This window comes from Spermophilus citellus (assembly GCF_964194105.1).
Source record: "Spermophilus citellus genome assembly, chromosome: 6".
Lineage (NCBI taxonomy): Eukaryota > Metazoa > Chordata > Mammalia > Rodentia > Sciuridae > Spermophilus > Spermophilus citellus.
The window spans coordinates 128,636,105-128,653,223 of NC_138187.1; the positions used below are offsets into that span (position 1 = coordinate 128,636,105).

General features: G+C 34.7%; 1 protein-coding gene across 4 annotated transcripts in view; it reads right to left on the minus strand.

The window, feature by feature from the left end:
* The window catches only part of CD46 (CD46 molecule), a 44,274-nt gene that overhangs the window by 11,620 nt on the left and 15,535 nt on the right, over window positions 1-17,119 (minus strand). For 2 of the 4 annotated variants that reach the window (XM_081297003.1, XM_081297001.1), the window contains exons 6-11: window positions 13,730-13,912; window positions 13,291-13,335; window positions 13,138-13,182; window positions 7,321-7,359; window positions 5,838-5,873; window positions 5,238-5,298 (exon numbers count right to left, since the gene is read on the minus strand). In XM_081297003.1, the coding sequence (XP_081153129.1) occupies window positions 5,238-5,298; window positions 5,838-5,873; window positions 7,321-7,359; window positions 13,138-13,182; window positions 13,291-13,335; window positions 13,730-13,912 (409 nt within the window). Of the gene's footprint in view, window positions 1-5,237; window positions 5,299-5,837; window positions 5,874-7,320; window positions 7,360-12,444; window positions 12,483-13,137; window positions 13,183-13,290; window positions 13,336-13,729; window positions 13,913-17,119 lie in introns of those variants that run through there. The other 2 variants (XM_081297002.1, XM_081297004.1) reach the window with 2 other exon arrangements.

Genomic DNA, 17,119 nt, shown 5'->3' on the forward strand with positions numbered 1-17,119 from the left:
GAGTATTTCATTTACAAAATGAGATAAAATATTTTGGTTTCTGTAAAAGGACATTCTTTCCTTCCCTGCACTAGAAACGAATTGGTTCTGTTGATTATTTCCCACTGAGATCAAAAAGTCCCTTTTGAGTTCACAGCTGCCAGACTAGGTAGAGGCAACTACAGAGGCTAAAGAAAGTAACTATTTAAGGGGAAGGTAACTATTTAAGCCTACATCAAAGCGAAATTCATGCTTTAAAATTACATATGTTAATTTTTAAAATTGCCTATTTAAGACAGCTTTAAAATGACAAAAGTATCTGAGTCAGTTAATATGAATACAACATCAAAAGTATGTTTAAGTTGCTGGGCACCGTGGCACACTCCTGTAATCCTAGGAGCTTGGAGGCTGAGGCCGGAGGACTGCAAGGTCAAAGCCAGCCTCAGCCAAAGCGAGGTGCTGAGCAACTCAGTGAGACCCTGTCTCTAAATTAAAAAAAAAAAAAAATAGGGCCGAGGATGTGGCTCAGTGGCCCAGTGCCCCTGAGTTCAATCCTTAGTAACCAAAAAAATAAAATAAAGAAAAGAAAAAAAAAGTCTGCTTACGTTATACAGAACAGTATAAGTCACTAATGGGGGGAAAAACCTATTTTGTCACATACTAAAAAATAGGAATTATGCAAATAATTCTCATGAACTTCAATTCTTACCTATCCAAGGATGATTTAACCAGAGTAAAGAAAATCATGCATTTATGAAAAAAAAAAATTCACCAGTAAGTGAAAACATTCATTCCAAGGAAAGGCATCTTTGGTTCAGAACCACACAGACTTAACAAGATCAGACTCGCAGAAGCCGGACGACGGGAAAGGGCTGTGATTTATGAGACTCGAAAGTGCTAGGAAGAATTAGTTAAGAAAGAAAGCTAGAAGGGAAAAGGAAGGAGCACGAGATGGGCCCAGGGGCTGAGAACTAAGAAACAGAAAACTGCAGCAAAGTACTTGGACCTTTTGGGCATTTTTTATCAAATAATTTAAATGATGTTGGATGCTGTTTAAAATGACTATACCATTTTTGTACTTTGAGATGAAGGCTGTAGAAGAAAGAATAACTGTGTTCCCAAATCATCATAAACACCGGTTTACATCACATTTTAGAGCAATTCAAGATTATCTGTGCTCTCTACCCTGCTTCCAATTACCCTTGGAAATATTTTTAAGAGTCTTATATAAGAAGTTTCCAGGGTAACATGATACTGTGAAAAACTCATTTGGTCTTTATCATTCTTTCCTGGCATACAACTCTTAAAATCTTTTGTCTCTTCAAAGTGATATCTTTTTGTATGCCAATGAATTGACTGATGGATGGCTGGACCTCCTAGGTAGCTTCAGGAGAGGGTCTGGCCACAAGAAAGACCAACACAGGATCAGAGTGCTGGGATTTTTCAGGTTCACAAGAGGGGCTGAAGGTTAAGTTGATCACCAGTGGCCAATGAAGTCATGAATCATGCCTAGGTAAAGGCAGCTTTACCGAAACTGGAAAGGACTGGTTCAGAGAGCTGAAGATGTGGAAGTACCCGCAGGTGGTTCCCCCAGAGAAGGCATGGCAGTTCCGTGCCCTTTGCACGTTGTTGCACTAAGCGTTTCTTCTCTGATGTCCATTGGCATCCTTTATAATCAATAAATGCATTTCCCAGAGTCCTGTGAGTCACCCTAGAAAATTCATTGAGAAGGGGAGTCCTGATTTATAGCCGGAGGGTCAGAAGCACAGGTAGAAACAAACTGGGGCTTGTATGTGGCATCTGTAAGTGGGGTCTTAAATCCGAATTCAATGAGAGGGTAGCCAGCCAGTGTCTGATGAAGAACTGATTGACTGCCTTTGTGTGGGTGGGTAGGGAAGGGGTTGGTCACTGATGTCTTTGTTCATTATCAAGATTTAGGAAAACTGAGTTTATTTCTATTTTCTCAGAGGAAATGATAGACAATTTGGAAAGAAAAGATGATGGACATTAAATAGTGCAAAGAAAATAATGGAAATCTTTTTTTTAAAAGTGAAATTAAGTATTACCCCACACATTTTAAAAAAAAAACATACATGTAGACGAGAAGTCTTAAAAAATATCCAGTGATCTTAAATATCAAATTTGGCCTTGAGCTTGACATTTTTTTCCCCCAAACTTTAACAAGCCCATCAGTAATAGTCCTGGTCTACAGTCAAGTTATTCAGAAGTGTCCTCTAGGCCCTGCAGCATGTCCTCTTGGGAGCACATTACAAATGCAGCATCTCAGGCTCCACACAACCCAGTGACCAGCAGCTGCATTTTGACAGGTAATTCAAGTGCACGTAAAGTTAGAGAAGCACTGCTCTAGTCTCTAAGAAAGAAAGGCATACTGCCCCACCTAGGCTGCAATATAAAACTGGAAGAATTAGGAATTCGGTGTCTTGAAGCCAAACAATCCATTAACAGAATCTAATTTTTTTTTTCTTAATGCTTCTGAAGATTCAACCCAGGACCTTGTGCATGCTAAGCATGACAAAGAACCTAACTTTTGATTCAACTATTACATGTTACACTGAATTTCTATGTTTCTGTCATAAGGTGGCAAAGAATATCCTAAGATTCCCATATAGTTTGTATTTTAGTTCAAAGGCAATAATTACCCCTTCCACACCATTCTTTGAACATTTTTTTTCTGAGCTTGTAACTGTATAACAGGATTAATTATGTTGCATTGCTTAAAGATAAAATATATTCTCAAAGTTTTAAAATTTAATTTTGCAATTTTCTGTTGAACCTCAATAATATAATTTATGGGCTTTTAAAAAAAAATCACAAAACTATTTTTTTTTGGCAAAGCTGGGGATTAGAACCCAGGACCTTGGGCATGCTAGGCAAGAGCTTTACTACTGAGCTACATCCTAGCACAAAGCTATTTTTGGAATCTCAAATCACTATTGCTATTAAACCTTTAATTTGTGAATACAATGATCAGATTGTTCAGCTTTAAAAGATCTCTTAAATGATAATTAGAGTTTGATTAATACTCCTAGGGAACTTTTAAGTACTTTCATAGAGTGATGTTTTAAGCAGAAAAAAAAAAAAAGGAAACGAGGAATAGATATTTTGTTTTGCTTTAGAAATTTTTTCTATACTTTTAGACTCAAAATGTTTCTACCGATGCCTTGCATGCACAAGGCCCTGGATTCAATCCCCAGCACCACAACACACACAAAAAATTCCACTATTACTCAGCCTTAAAGAAGAATGAAATTATGGCATTTGCCCATAAGTGGATGGAAATGTAGAATCTGATGTTAAGTGAAATAAGCCAATCCCAAAGAGCCAAAGGCCAAATGTTCTCTCTGATATGTGGATGCTAATTCCCAATAAGGGAGAGGCGAGAGCTAGGGAGGAATAGAGGTACTTTGGATTAGACAGAGGGGAATAAAGGGAGAGGAGGGAGTATGGATGTAGGAATGATAGTAGAATAAATTGGACATTATTATCCTATGTGCATATATGATTACATGATTGGTGTAACTCTACATTATGTACAATCAGAAGAATGAGAAGTTATACTCCATTTATGTATGATGTGTCAAAATGCATTCTACTATTATGTGTAACTAATTAGAATTAAAAAAATGATTCCACCAATACTATTTCCTACTTACACTGCTGTAAATGTAATTTTAAAAAATATAATTGATAGAGAAATCAAATGGATATTAGGTTCTATAAGATTTCAGATTTAAATGATGGAATTGTGGGTATTTTTAAAAAATGACCAAGTAATATGTTGTAGATGGACAGAATGCCTTTATTTTATTTGTTTACTTTTATGTGGTGCTGAGGATCGAACCCAGTGCTTCACACATGTGAGGCAAGCATTCTGCCCCTGAGCTACAGCCCCAGCCCCTTGATTTTTTAATAAGTGAAGAATACATTTTTATTACAAAGCCCAAATCAGATGATTAATATGAAAGGAAACTATAAAACCAGGAGCACCAAAAGTCTTTAAAGTGTTAGATTTGATTTCAAAGCTATTTTTAAAGATATAGGGAGAAAAAAATACATATTATCTTTCAAAAATTCCAAAGCACCTAATCTTGGTCTATATTTCAGGATTTGTTCTGAATCTTTTGTTAAGGTGTATATTCATTAAAATTTAAGTTTGATACTTAAAAACCCTATTTTCCTTAAAAGAAATGTATTTGTACACTTTTTTTTCCTATTCTAAGCCCCCATTATTTTTATAGAGAAAAACAGGCATAAGTTAATGGAGGTGCCCTGCAAATCTTAGCTCTGTCAGCAACTTTTATACTGCAATCTAGTAAATTAAGAGGAAATAAAAGAGAAATTTAAAAGTGTTGTTTTTAATCCTCCAGTTTAAATTTTATAAATAGGAAATGAAATGAATGAAATCAAATTGGGGGAAATTGCATGGAAATGAAGGGAGACCCTCATTGCTATACAAAATTACATATAAGAGGTTGTGAGGGGAATGGGAAAATAAACAAGGAGAGAAATGAATTACAGTAGATGGGGTAGAGAGAGAAGATGTGAGGGAAGGGGAGGGGGGATAGTAGGGGATAGGAAAGGTAGCAGAATACAACAGTCACTAATATGGCAGTATGTAAAAATGTGGATGTGTAACCGACGTGATTCTGCAATCTGCATTTGGGGTAAAATTGGGAGTTCATAACCCACTTCAATCTAATGTATGAAATATGATATGTCAAGAGCTTTGTAATGTTGTGAACAACCAATAAAAAAAAAAGAAATCAAATTGAGCTGTTGAATGAGGCACCTACATACCTTCTTACAACCAGCTATTATTCCAGAAAAATGGAAATTTTCATGGTTAAAAATTCCAATGAATATAACTGTCAAAAGCCTCCATAGTGAAATACTTTTAATTGTGGCCACTTGTCCAATTTAGGAAACAGGGTATACCTGTGGGAAGGCCTCATAATGGACCATGATTCACTAAAGAGCTTAAACCACAAATCCCACAGAAACTTTTCTTATAGCCACAGTAGTTGCTGAAACAATTCTGCACAGACTCCTCATGTTGCAATGATGGTAAAAGTACCTGAAAATATTTTTAGCAAAGAAATGCAAATTGAAGGACACACTAATGCAGGCCCACTTAAAAAAAAAAAGATGTCATGCAATACAGAGTACAAACTTAAGTGGCACAAAGGATGTTAGGGATAAGAAGGATTGATAAGTGAAGAGACACACGCTTTATTTACCCCTTCTTCCTGCGTTGAAAACGTCTGTACAGGCAGAGGATAATTATAGCAATCGAAACAACTGTAAGAAACCAGGAAATAAATAACATGTGACTGAAAATTAATTAACAAGGATCAAAATTTAAGCAGAAGGAACAAACGCTGAATATATTTCAGTGGTCAGAAAATGGCACTCTACTTAAGCACCTACATATTTATATTTCATTTGGACTTTTCATTATCTAAATCCAGTTCCCTGGAACCACCTACATGGTCCACCATAAGTCAGGGAAGAATCCTAGCTTAATTTAGAAAATTATTATTAGAATATACTCTACTGTCATGTATATCTAAAAAGAACAAATTTTAAAAAGCATATGTGCAAAGCAAGCCCATTACATACATCATCATAAAGAAGTACATAATATTTAGGGTTTGTTTCTAAGTAGATATGTTGAACATGAAACAATATAAAAATCACCAACAAAAGGTAGTATATCATATAAAAGGTTGGGTTTTTCTACATTGATTTACTTAATCTCAAAGTATAGAAACTGGAAAACTACTTTAAAATGAACTTAATATTTTGATTTACACGGTGTCAAAATTTGGGATACTTACTTGCAATGAGAATAATCAGCAAAATGATCCATTGAGCTAAGGAAAAAAAATTAAGAAGATATAGGTCTCCAGATGGCAGTTACATTTTTACTTAGATCATCTAAATGCTAGAGAAAAACTTTTTTTTTTTAAACCTACCTAGTTTTAGCACAACTGCCAGGGCATTCTAGTCATTTTGATCACAAAACTTTTCTAAACCACTTTCCAGGTTGCAAGTCCAATTTGTAAAACTTCTAATAAAACCTCACTTTTCATCATTCTGGTTCTGTTCAGGTACTTAGTAAACGTTATTAGAACAATTAGCATTTACTAGTGTAGAGGAAAAACTCTGAAATGGCATCCTTTCCTGGATTAGCAACATGATGGACCACACTATCTCAAGCTGCAGGGCTTCAGCCATGTGTGGCAGCTCCTAGGCAGTCACGCCCCCCCCCCCCCCCCCCCCGGGTACACAACCAGTACTCCCCTATGGTGCTAAGCAATGGTGTTGGGTAGGTTAGGTGAATTAAAAGCATTTTTAACTTAGGATATTTTCAATTTACAATGGATTTATCAGGATATAACTCCACTGTATGTTGAGGGGCAACTATATAGTCAGAACTCTATCCACAGGTTCCAAAAGTATGGATTCAACCAAGTGCAGATCAAAAATATTTGGAAAAAAAATGTATTGATCTGTTCAGTAGTATTTACATTGTATTAGTACTATAAGTAATCAAGAGATGACTTGAGGCATATGGGAGGATGTGCCTAGGTTGTATGTGAGATGATATATCATTTTATAGGTGGGACTTTAGAGCATTCAGATCTTGTTTATCTGCATGGGGAGAGGAGAGGTCCTGGAATCAGTCGCCCATGGACACCAAGACAGACAGTTGTACTTAAAAAATAAGACTAAGGTGAATTTTATTACAGGATTAACAATTACTAAACTAGTCAAATTTTTGTCTTGTTTTACTCAAGAAATCTTTTACTTTTCTGCACTTTAACTGTCCTGACTAGTCTACTTCATTCATTTAATATATATTATGTGGTCTGTATAAGACTATATCAAGTGCATTAAACCAGCCTATTACAGAAAAAAAAATTAAGACAACAGAGTGCTTTAAGGTGTATGTACATGTGATATGAATAGGAAGAGAATGTAACTACAATCTTCCATCACGAAATAACAGTATCATGTGGAAAGCAAGTTGTGTTTTACATATATTAACCTACACATGACAAGAAAATTTAGATAGGTTACCTTTTCCTATTGGCATTCCTGTAGTGAGGCACCCCTATACAACTCTACTTACTTGAATGTTTCTAATACACTACTACTTATATTTGTATTATTATCTGCACAAAATAACCATAAATGTCAATTATCACTAATAATTTAAGAAATTTCTTCCGTAAGTGCAGATAATTGGAAACTATCATATTTCCATATAATCTATAAGGTCTCTTAATGAAGGATTATCAATAACAAAATAATAACCGAATTCATCATCAAACAGTCCATCGGGATTGGGATATCCTAGGAAAAAAAAGAAGAAAAACAGATTAAAATAAAGTAAAAAAAGAGAGAGAGAAAAAAAGAATAAATCAATCTTAAAATCCTTTAAATTCACACGTTGATTTTTTTCTACTTTTGTATAAAACCTTTAAAATTTCATTCTTTATAAACCATATTACTAATTCTCAAAGTGTCATAAAATTATATATATATATATATTTTTCAATATTATTAGCTTTCTTCTTACTGTCCACTAACATTTCCTATGATAATACTGAGTGTATGTGGTATAGCATACAAATATATTTTTAGTATATTCTCAAAATTAGCCTGTGAATTCAGTGTGATTCTAATTAAAGTTAAATGTAAGTAGGGTTCAGTAAATGCTTTCAAAGTTAATCTGGAATGGAAAGAAACTTCCTCAGCACAATAGAGACTATAGATGAACAAGCCATAGCTAATATCAACGACACAGGACTGACAGCTTTTCCTCTGAGATCAAGAACAAGTGGTCCTCATGCTTGCCACCTTCTATTCATGTAATGTGAAATCTCAAGGGACCCCAAAGAGCCGCAACTATCTGGGGAAAGAAGAGCAAAGTTAAGAGCACTCCCACTTCTTGATTTTAAAACTTACTACAAAAGTATAATAAAGTGGTACAGGAATAAAGACTGCCATAAAGACAGACCAATAGAATAGAATAGAGAGCCCAGAGATTAACACCAGCATATCCAGACAAATTATTTTCAGCAAAAGTGCCAAGAGTAGTCAATCTTGTTGAAGAATATTCTCAATATTCTGGTACTGGGAAATCTGGATATCCACTGGGAAAATAATGAAGTTGAAGTCTTACTGTGCATAAAAATGAACTCACAATGAGTCACATACCTAACTAAAAGATCTAACACTATAAAACTTTTAGAAGAAAATAGAGGGAAAACACTTCATGATATTGGCTCTGACCAGGATTTCTTGGTTATAACAGTAACAATAACAGCAAAATAGATAAATTGAACTTCATCAAAATTAAGAATTTGTGCATAAAAGGACACTAATAGGGTACAAAGGCAACCCACAGATTGAGAATAATTTAAAATCATTTGATAAGAGATTAATATTCAGAACATATAAACTTAGAAACAGCAAACTCCATTTAAAACCGGGCCCAGGTCTTGAATAGCTATTTCTTTGAAGAAGATATCCAAATGACCGATAAGCACATGAAAAGATGTTCAACACGTTGCTAATCATTAGGGAAATGCAAATAAAACCTCTAATGAGTTTTGATTCATATTTACTAGCATGGTGCTGTAGTTTGAATGTCTGCCATTTCCAAAACAAATGTTGAAGTTTAATCGCCAGTGTAATGATGCTGGGAGGCAGGAATGTTAATTAAGAGACTTTTAGATGAGGCTGGCACAAGTAAGCACACCTATGCCGCCATCTTGGAGGTGGGGTCTGCCCCTCTTGTTCATGCTCTCTCCCTCCCAGTCCCTTTTGTTGCCTTTTTGCCACGTGATGCCATCTGACATGTGATGTCTTCCTCCAGGTCATGATGCAGCAAGAAGTCCCTTGTCAAGTACAAATCACATTCAAGTTAGACTCCCTAGCCCCTAGAACTGGGTGAAAGACCTTTCGACTCATTATAAATTGCCTCATCTGTGGTACTGTTATAGCAGTACAAAATTAAGACCGGTGGCTGTCACAAAATAAACAAAAGGACAACCCAATATAACAAGTGTTAGTGAAGATGTGGAAAAACTCGAACCTTTGTACACAGCTGGTAAGAATGCAAAATAGTGCAGCCACTGTAGAAGACAGCAGTTGCTTGAAAAAAAAATTAGCCTATGACCCAGCTATCCTCCATCTATACCTCTACTCCTGAGTATACACCCAAAAGATTAAAAACAGAGACTTTGAACGGTTGTGTACACAAACAGCATGTTTGAAACAGCATTATTCAGAATAGACAAAAGGAGGAAACAATCCAAATATCCATCAACAGATGAAAGATGACATAAAATGTGGTATATACATATAAGGGAATATTATTCAGCCATAAAAAGAAATAAAGAGTTCTGACACATGGTACAACATAAAGGAACATAGGCTGGGGATATAGCTCAGGAGCAGAGTTATTTTGCCTAGCATGTGCAAGGCCCCAGGGTTCAATCCCCATCACTGCAAAAAAAAAAAAAAAAAAAGAATAATCTTAAAAAAATGTTATGCTAAATGAAATCAGAAAGTTACAAAAGGACAAATCTTGTCTGATTCCACTTAATGAAGTACCTACAATAGGCAAAGTCAAGGGACAAAAAAGTAGAATAGTGGTTACCAGGTGCTAGGGAGAAAGAGGAATGGAAAGTTATCATTTATTGGGTAGAATTTCAGTTTGGGATGATGAAAAAGTTCTGGATCTGGATGATAGTGATGGCTGCACAATAATGTCAGTGTATTGAATGCCACTGAATTTCACGCTGAAGATGGTTAAAAAAGTAAACAAAAGGTTGACTTGGAAAAATTAACAGGGTTTGGAAATTTCTGAAAAGGCAGTGTTTTGCCAGATATTAAAACATAGAGTACTATAGTAAATATGATTCTGACATATTTGAGAGGAGAAAAGCAGCCAGAACAGCTATGAACTCAGTTTATGACAAAAAGCAGCACCCCCAATCACCTGAGGAGAAGATAACTCATCCAACAGATGGTGGTGCTCAGCTACTGGATGGGTTGAGGAGGTGAGGAGGAAGCTCATTTCATTCCAGGTACCACCATGAATGTCAAGTGTACCAATGATTTAAATGCAGAAAACGAAGTCAGAACACATGGTTGAAATCTTCATGTAATTTCAGCATCAGGTCTTAAGACTAAAGCTTTTATAAGAAACAAAACCCACAGCTATTCAGGGAAAGATCAATACATCTAATTATCTACCATATTCATCTAAAGCTTTGGAACACATCAATGACCACTGACAGGAGGGTAGAAAATAAAATACAGTATATATTCAAGTCACCATTAGAAAGAAGGGAAATAAATCTAAATATAACCATAACCCAAGACATGAAATGGAAAAAAAGTACAAGTTGTAGGAAAATATGTATACCATTGATGTCCTTTTTTAAGAAAAGAAAAAAAAAACTCAAAATACATGTATAACTACCCATAAAAAGATGTTGATGTACACAAATAGATAAAGAAATCCTCAACTATTAATCATGATAAATTTGGGTCATGGACTAGAAAGAACTAATCCTTTACTCTCTACTTTTTGTAATGTTTTGTAAATCTCACAAAAATATGTTTGGATGTATACTACTCATGAATATGTATACTACTCATCTAGTGTCAAGTGACAAAAATAAACTTATGGCCACCTATATAAAAAAAATTAAAACTGACAAGTTTTTGTATAAACAAAAACAAATGTGGAAAAAATGTTCACTTCATATAAAAAGGGTTTTAATTTATAAGAAGCTTTCAAAAACCAACAGGAAATATTTTAGAAACGTAATAGGATAATGAGCAAAGGACATGAATAAATAAATAAATGTGGAACTTTGGGCACAGTGCCATGAGCCTGTAGTCCCAGCTACTCGGGAGGCTGAGGTAGGAGTATCACTTGAGCCCAGGAGTTTGAGGACAGCCTGGGCAATATAGTAGGACCCCATCTCAAAATAATAACAGTAATAATAATAATATGATGATGATGATTAAAAATTAAAATTTAGACCAAAAAATTCAGCCTCATTGATAATTAAAGAAATGCAAATTAACATTATCAATTTCATGTATTATTTTTGAAGTTATTAACTATATCAATAGGATTAAAAAACTGTCAAACCTGGATAATTATGAACTGAAGGTTTCTTGGGATGAGTAGGCCTAGGACCTAGAATAATAAATTTGAGTTTGTCAATTCGCTAGCCTAAGTAATACAAAATTATAAATTTTGATATTTATTTTTTTAAAGATTATTAAAATTAAAAATACATAGAATTTCTGAATTTTGCAACTCTGAGAACTTAACTGATCTACACACATATTTGCACAGGTACACAGGATGTATGCACAAGAATGCTCACTACAGCTTTGTAGTTTATAGTAGAAACTCTAGAAGTTAATTAATAATAAATTGTAAAAATAATGTATTCTGGATAAATACATGTATTTTTTAAAAAAAGATCCCAACGGTATCCTATTACACAATTTGCATCTTAATCATTTCTACTTAGTATTTAACAGACTTTTTCATATTAGCATATTTAAATTTATCTTAACACCATTATATGTTGCTATTGATACTTTTGATATGGAGTTTCCTTAGCTAATGATAAAAAAATGATTGACAGTCCCATCAGAAATTTTGATTTTTGATTTTTTTTTTTACAAAAGATTCCTGTACTTGCTCTTCTTTAACACTAACTTAAATCAGCATTTTACAAATCCTTTATAAAATTCTTATAGTCAACTCTTTCAAAAGAGTATATCAATAAACTTGGTAGACCATGGTATATATATATACCCTCTGGAGCGGTAAGCAGAGGTGGATGGGTCAATGAATACAAAGTTTCACATGAAATGTTGGTTTTGTTCATTTATTCATCCACCACAAAACCATCTTTCTCTGTTCCACACCCCTCATCCCACAGCACTTAACTAAGGTACTTAAAGAGGCTACCAGGTACTAGGTTATTACAGGAATTGGAGAAAGGTATTCTAATTACTATGGTGACATGTATAATTTCCCTCTATCCTTTAAAATATTAAGGATATAGGAAATACATAAACAAATTAGGACCAGTAATTGAGATTTGTTTGAATTTAACATCTTCATTAAACCAAAGGGGAATTAAAGTCCATAGAAAATGATTTTATTTGAGTTAGGCAGAGCCAAAGTAGGAGCCTGGGCATAGTCTGGGCTTGCAAAACGTTCTTCCCATGATTCCTACTGTCTCCTACTTCCACACTGTATCCCACGTGAAGTCAGAGATAACTGAAATCAGGATGATAATTCCTTCCATCATACCATACAACAGTCAATCTGTAGTCCCTGCAAAAAACCTTTCATTTCATTTCAGTAAATAAGGAATTTTCCTACCTTTGAAGTTGCTATTAAACTTATTTCCTGTTGTCAAATAAAACTGCTCAGGAAAGAGAAAAAAAAAGAATAATTTCTTCAGGTGAGTAAGAAGAGTGAGGAGGAGGTAGAAATACAGGTCTTGCAGAAACATCTCAGGATGTGTTGGATTAAAGGAATGAACCATTTTCTTTCCAGGAAATGAAACATAGACCTGAACTAGAAAGACTCAGTAAAGCTGTCTACAGATCACCTCTAAAAAGAAAGACACAGCAAGGTTGATGACACAGAAAACACATTGATAAACACAAGCCATGCACCTTCACCTTCATTAACACTAATTGAAGAGATGATTAGTCATGTTAGTTAATTTTAAGAGCTTCCTAGATATCAAGCACTATGCTAAGATCTTTTACCTGCATCCCACATAAACTTTACTATCACCCAGTAAGGAAGGTACTAAACCACTTTATATATGAGTAAATACATTTAAATTTTACATTACTTTCCAAAGTTCACATTTCTGTTCATGTGTGGTCTATGGCAAATGAAATATTTGAACACTATGGATAGCAGATAAAATGGCTGTCAAATATTTAGCCTTTTTATTACAAAAAACTATGCTTGAGTATCCATTATGAGGAATTTAGAGGTTATCTGAAAAAAATCACCAGGAATTTAAAGGATTTTTGAAAATGATAAGTAGGAAATTACTAAACCTGAAACAGTGGAAACTGGAGGTTTTGTACTGGGAGAAGTTGACACTGGAAAACAAAATAATGATTGGATCACACACTTCAGAGTTACTGCTAGTAGTTTCACCAGGAATTTTTAAGATTTTTTAAAAATGTATAAGAATAAAGTTACTAAACCAGAATAACTTATAGTTGGAGGTTTTGTATTGGGAGGAGGCGTCGCTGCAAAACAAAATAATGTTAAGTTGGATCAACCACTTGTTACTCTCATTTCACTTAGACATCCATGACTTTTATTCTTGACTTATACAAAACTATCCAAGCTTCAATTTACTACAAAAATTTGTTGCAATTTGCTTTTTATATATAAAAATATTGAACACGAGAACTTACATACCTGTGCCATCTACATACACACTAAAAACCCTTAGCAAGATACCCAAAATCACAACAGGAGAATTCTAAGTAAATTTTAGATCACATGTCGAGTATAGAAAGGACTACAAGATGGAGTTAAATGCTACGATTATTACTTTCCATTTCTTTCTGTATCATTGGTATTTAATGAAATAAAATCTTAAAAAAAAAGGAGGAGGAAACAAGAGAAACTTTGTACCTTTAAGACATTTTGGCAATGGAGGCTCCCAAACACTTTCACTGTTACAGACAGAGGTGGTACTGCCATTCATGTAATAACCCTGAATGCATTCAAACACAACTGTATCTCTATAGGAAAACTTTTTTCCGAGTCCCGATAACTGGTTTCCATTTTCAACTGCTGGAAATGGACATTTGACCACTGAAAAGAGAAAAAACTTCAGAACTTAATGGAAATGGAAATTCGCTTTAACATAGGAACAAAAACCAAAGTAGTACAAAGTATCAATACCCAGGGGAATAAAGAGACAAGGAATGGAATCCAACATGATAAACAAAAAGATTTTGTAGATTAAAAATTTAACCAGGTGTGATGGTGCACGCTTGTAATCCCAGAGGCTTGGGAGCTGAAGCAGGAGGATCTCAAGTTTAAAACCAGCCTCAGCAACTTAGCAAGGCCCTAAGCAACTCAGCGAGACCCTGTCTCTAATTAAAAAATAAGAGGGGTTGGGGATGTGGCTTAGTGGTTAAGTGCTCCTGGGTTCAATTCCCAGTACCAAATATAAATAAATAAGAAGTAAACATAAATCATTATAATTCAAGATAAACAGATTCCAGTGTTAAAACTTTGTGAAAAGTTAAAAGTTTTTTTCTGAGAAGTTATATTTGAGCTCAAATTCAAAAGTTGAAAAGAAGCTAGTCCTGCACAGACATGCAAAAAGAAAATTCTCAGGTAGAGACCATGCACACACAAACTGGGATGTTCAAGGTATAGAAAGGCCAATGGAACTAGGGCAGCTCTTTCTAAAATCTTTTTTGACTCCAACCCAGAGATGAACAAACATACTTCATGTTGTGAATCAATACACGAGCACACAGGCCCCAAATAAAAGTTAAGATCTGTACTTAGCCTCCATATAGGTGGACTTTGGCATTGACCATTCTACTCTATTGCTTAAGAAGTAAAATGTAGCCATTAAATCCCAGTACATGGAATTCAGGGTTTATTAATTATTTGTGAGAATTTGGAGGAAAAAAAGTAGCTGTACTGAGCACAGAGTGCAAGAGAGTATCCTGTAAGAATAAATATGACCAACAGATGGGGGGCCCAGTCATGTAATCCCTATTTAAGCTAGAAAAGGCTATGGATCTGAATGAACTTCTACCTGGTACCTTTTCCATTTGCCTGAAAAACTTCAACAATTCTTGTAGTTTAGGTTATCTAGTGACAGATTGTCTCAGCTTTGGTTTATCTTAAAATGTTTTCACTTATTCCACTTTCAGTTTTGAAAGACTTCCCTTGATAAAGAATGCAAGGTTAAGTGTTTCATTTTTCTTAGTACCCAATAGACACCACTGTCTTTCAGCATCAATAGTTTTAAGAGAAGTCAGTCGTCATTCTTACTTGTCCCCACCCTTCCACAATGGTTTTTTGTTATTGTTCTCCTCCTCCTCTGATTTTTTTTCTTTTATCAAACTACCAAACTACTGGAATTTTTGCTTTTTGTGGTTTATTTATTTATTTGGTAAATTTTAATGGTTTATCCATCCTGCTCAAGATTCACTGTGCTTCCTCAACCTGAGGTTGTTGCTCTGAATCAAATTTGTATAAAATATGCACTGGGATCCATTTATGTTGTTGCCAAATCAGGAATTCACTCCTTTTTATATCTGGGTATTTATTACTCCATTGCTTTGATTTAGCACAAGATGTCCACTGATGCACTGGGTGAAGGATATGTGGGTTGTTTCTCTGCATTTATTCAAATAATTTTCTACACTGTTCATTTGTTTCATTTTCTGAGACTCCAACTACATGTATGTTTGACTATTTGATGCTCTCCCACAGGTCGGCAAGGCTCTCTCTCTTTAAGATTTTCTTTTCAAATCATGTTGTATTTCTACTGACCTGTGTTTGGGTTCAGTGATCTCTTCATTTGTTGTGCTCAATCATACCTAATGCTTTTTTTTTTTTAGTTAGTGTATTGGAAATACTTTACATACAGTAAAATCCACTCTGTCAAGTGTACAGCTCTATAAGTTTTAACAAATGCAGTAAGTGCATAATACCCCTTTAATAAGAACACAGAAAAATTTCCCCATATCCATTTGTGGTTCATCCTTTCTCTTCATTTCTCAAAAGCAACCAACCATTGATTTGTTTTCTAACCCCAAAGTAATTTTTTAGAATGTCAGGTAAATGGAATCACAGCCTTTTGATGATGGCTTATTTCATTCAGCATGCTGCACTGGGATCCATTTATGTTGTTGCCAAATCAGGAATTCACTCCTTTTTATATCTGGGTATTTATTACTCCATTGCTTCGATTTAGCACAAGATGTCCACTGATGCACTGGGTGAAGAATATGTGGGTTGTTTCCAGTTTGGGATGATTATGAATAAGGCTGCTATGAAAATCTTCACATAAGTTTCTGGATGAGCAGTTTTCCAGGTCAGGTGGGTAGCTGAGTTGTATGTTTATAAAAAATTACCAAATGTGTTATAAAAATGGTGGTTTTTCTTTGCATTCTTACCAACAACATATGAGATTTCCAACTGCACCATATCCTTGCCAACACCTGGTATTGTCAGGTGTGTGTGTGTGTGTGTGTGTGTGTGTGTGTGTGTGTGTGTGTTTAAATTCAACCATTCTAATAGGTGTTTGATGGTATCTCATTGTGAATATGGGCAACTTTACTTCTGCCTTTTCAATATGCATGTCTATTTCTCTTGCCTTATTGTACTACATAGGAGCTCCAGCACAATGCTGAATAGATTGATGAGAGTGAACATTTTCTGCTTTGCTTCCGCCTTAATTAGTTCCTTCCTTAATTAGGAAAAAAAAGAATCTTTTACCATTGAGTATAATATTAGTCATGGGGATTTTATAGATGCCTCTTATCTTTTGAAAAAAGACAGTTATCTTCTATTCCTAATTTGCAGAGAAGTTTTATCATGAAAAATTGATGTATTTGGTCAAACAATTTTTTTGGCATCTAAGAAGATATGACTTTTTTCTTGAGTTTACTGATAATGGCAAATTACACTCATTAATTTTTATACCAAATGAACCTTGCATCCATGAAATAAAATCTTACTTGGTTATGATATACTTTTCCTTTTACATATCATAGGATTTCATTTGCTAATATTTTGTGGAGGATTTTTAGCTTTATATTCATTAAGAAAATTGTTTATACTTTTCTAGTAATATCTTTGTCCAGTTTTGGTATCAGAGCAGTGCTGTCCTCATAAAATGGATTGAGAAGTGCTTCCGTCTCTCGTATGTTCTTGCAAATCGTATGTAGTGTCAGTTATATGTCCCTTAAATGTTTGGTAGAATTCTGCAGTGAAGCAGTTCTCTTTATGGAAAGGCTATTAATTTTATAAATTGTATTCCTTTAATAG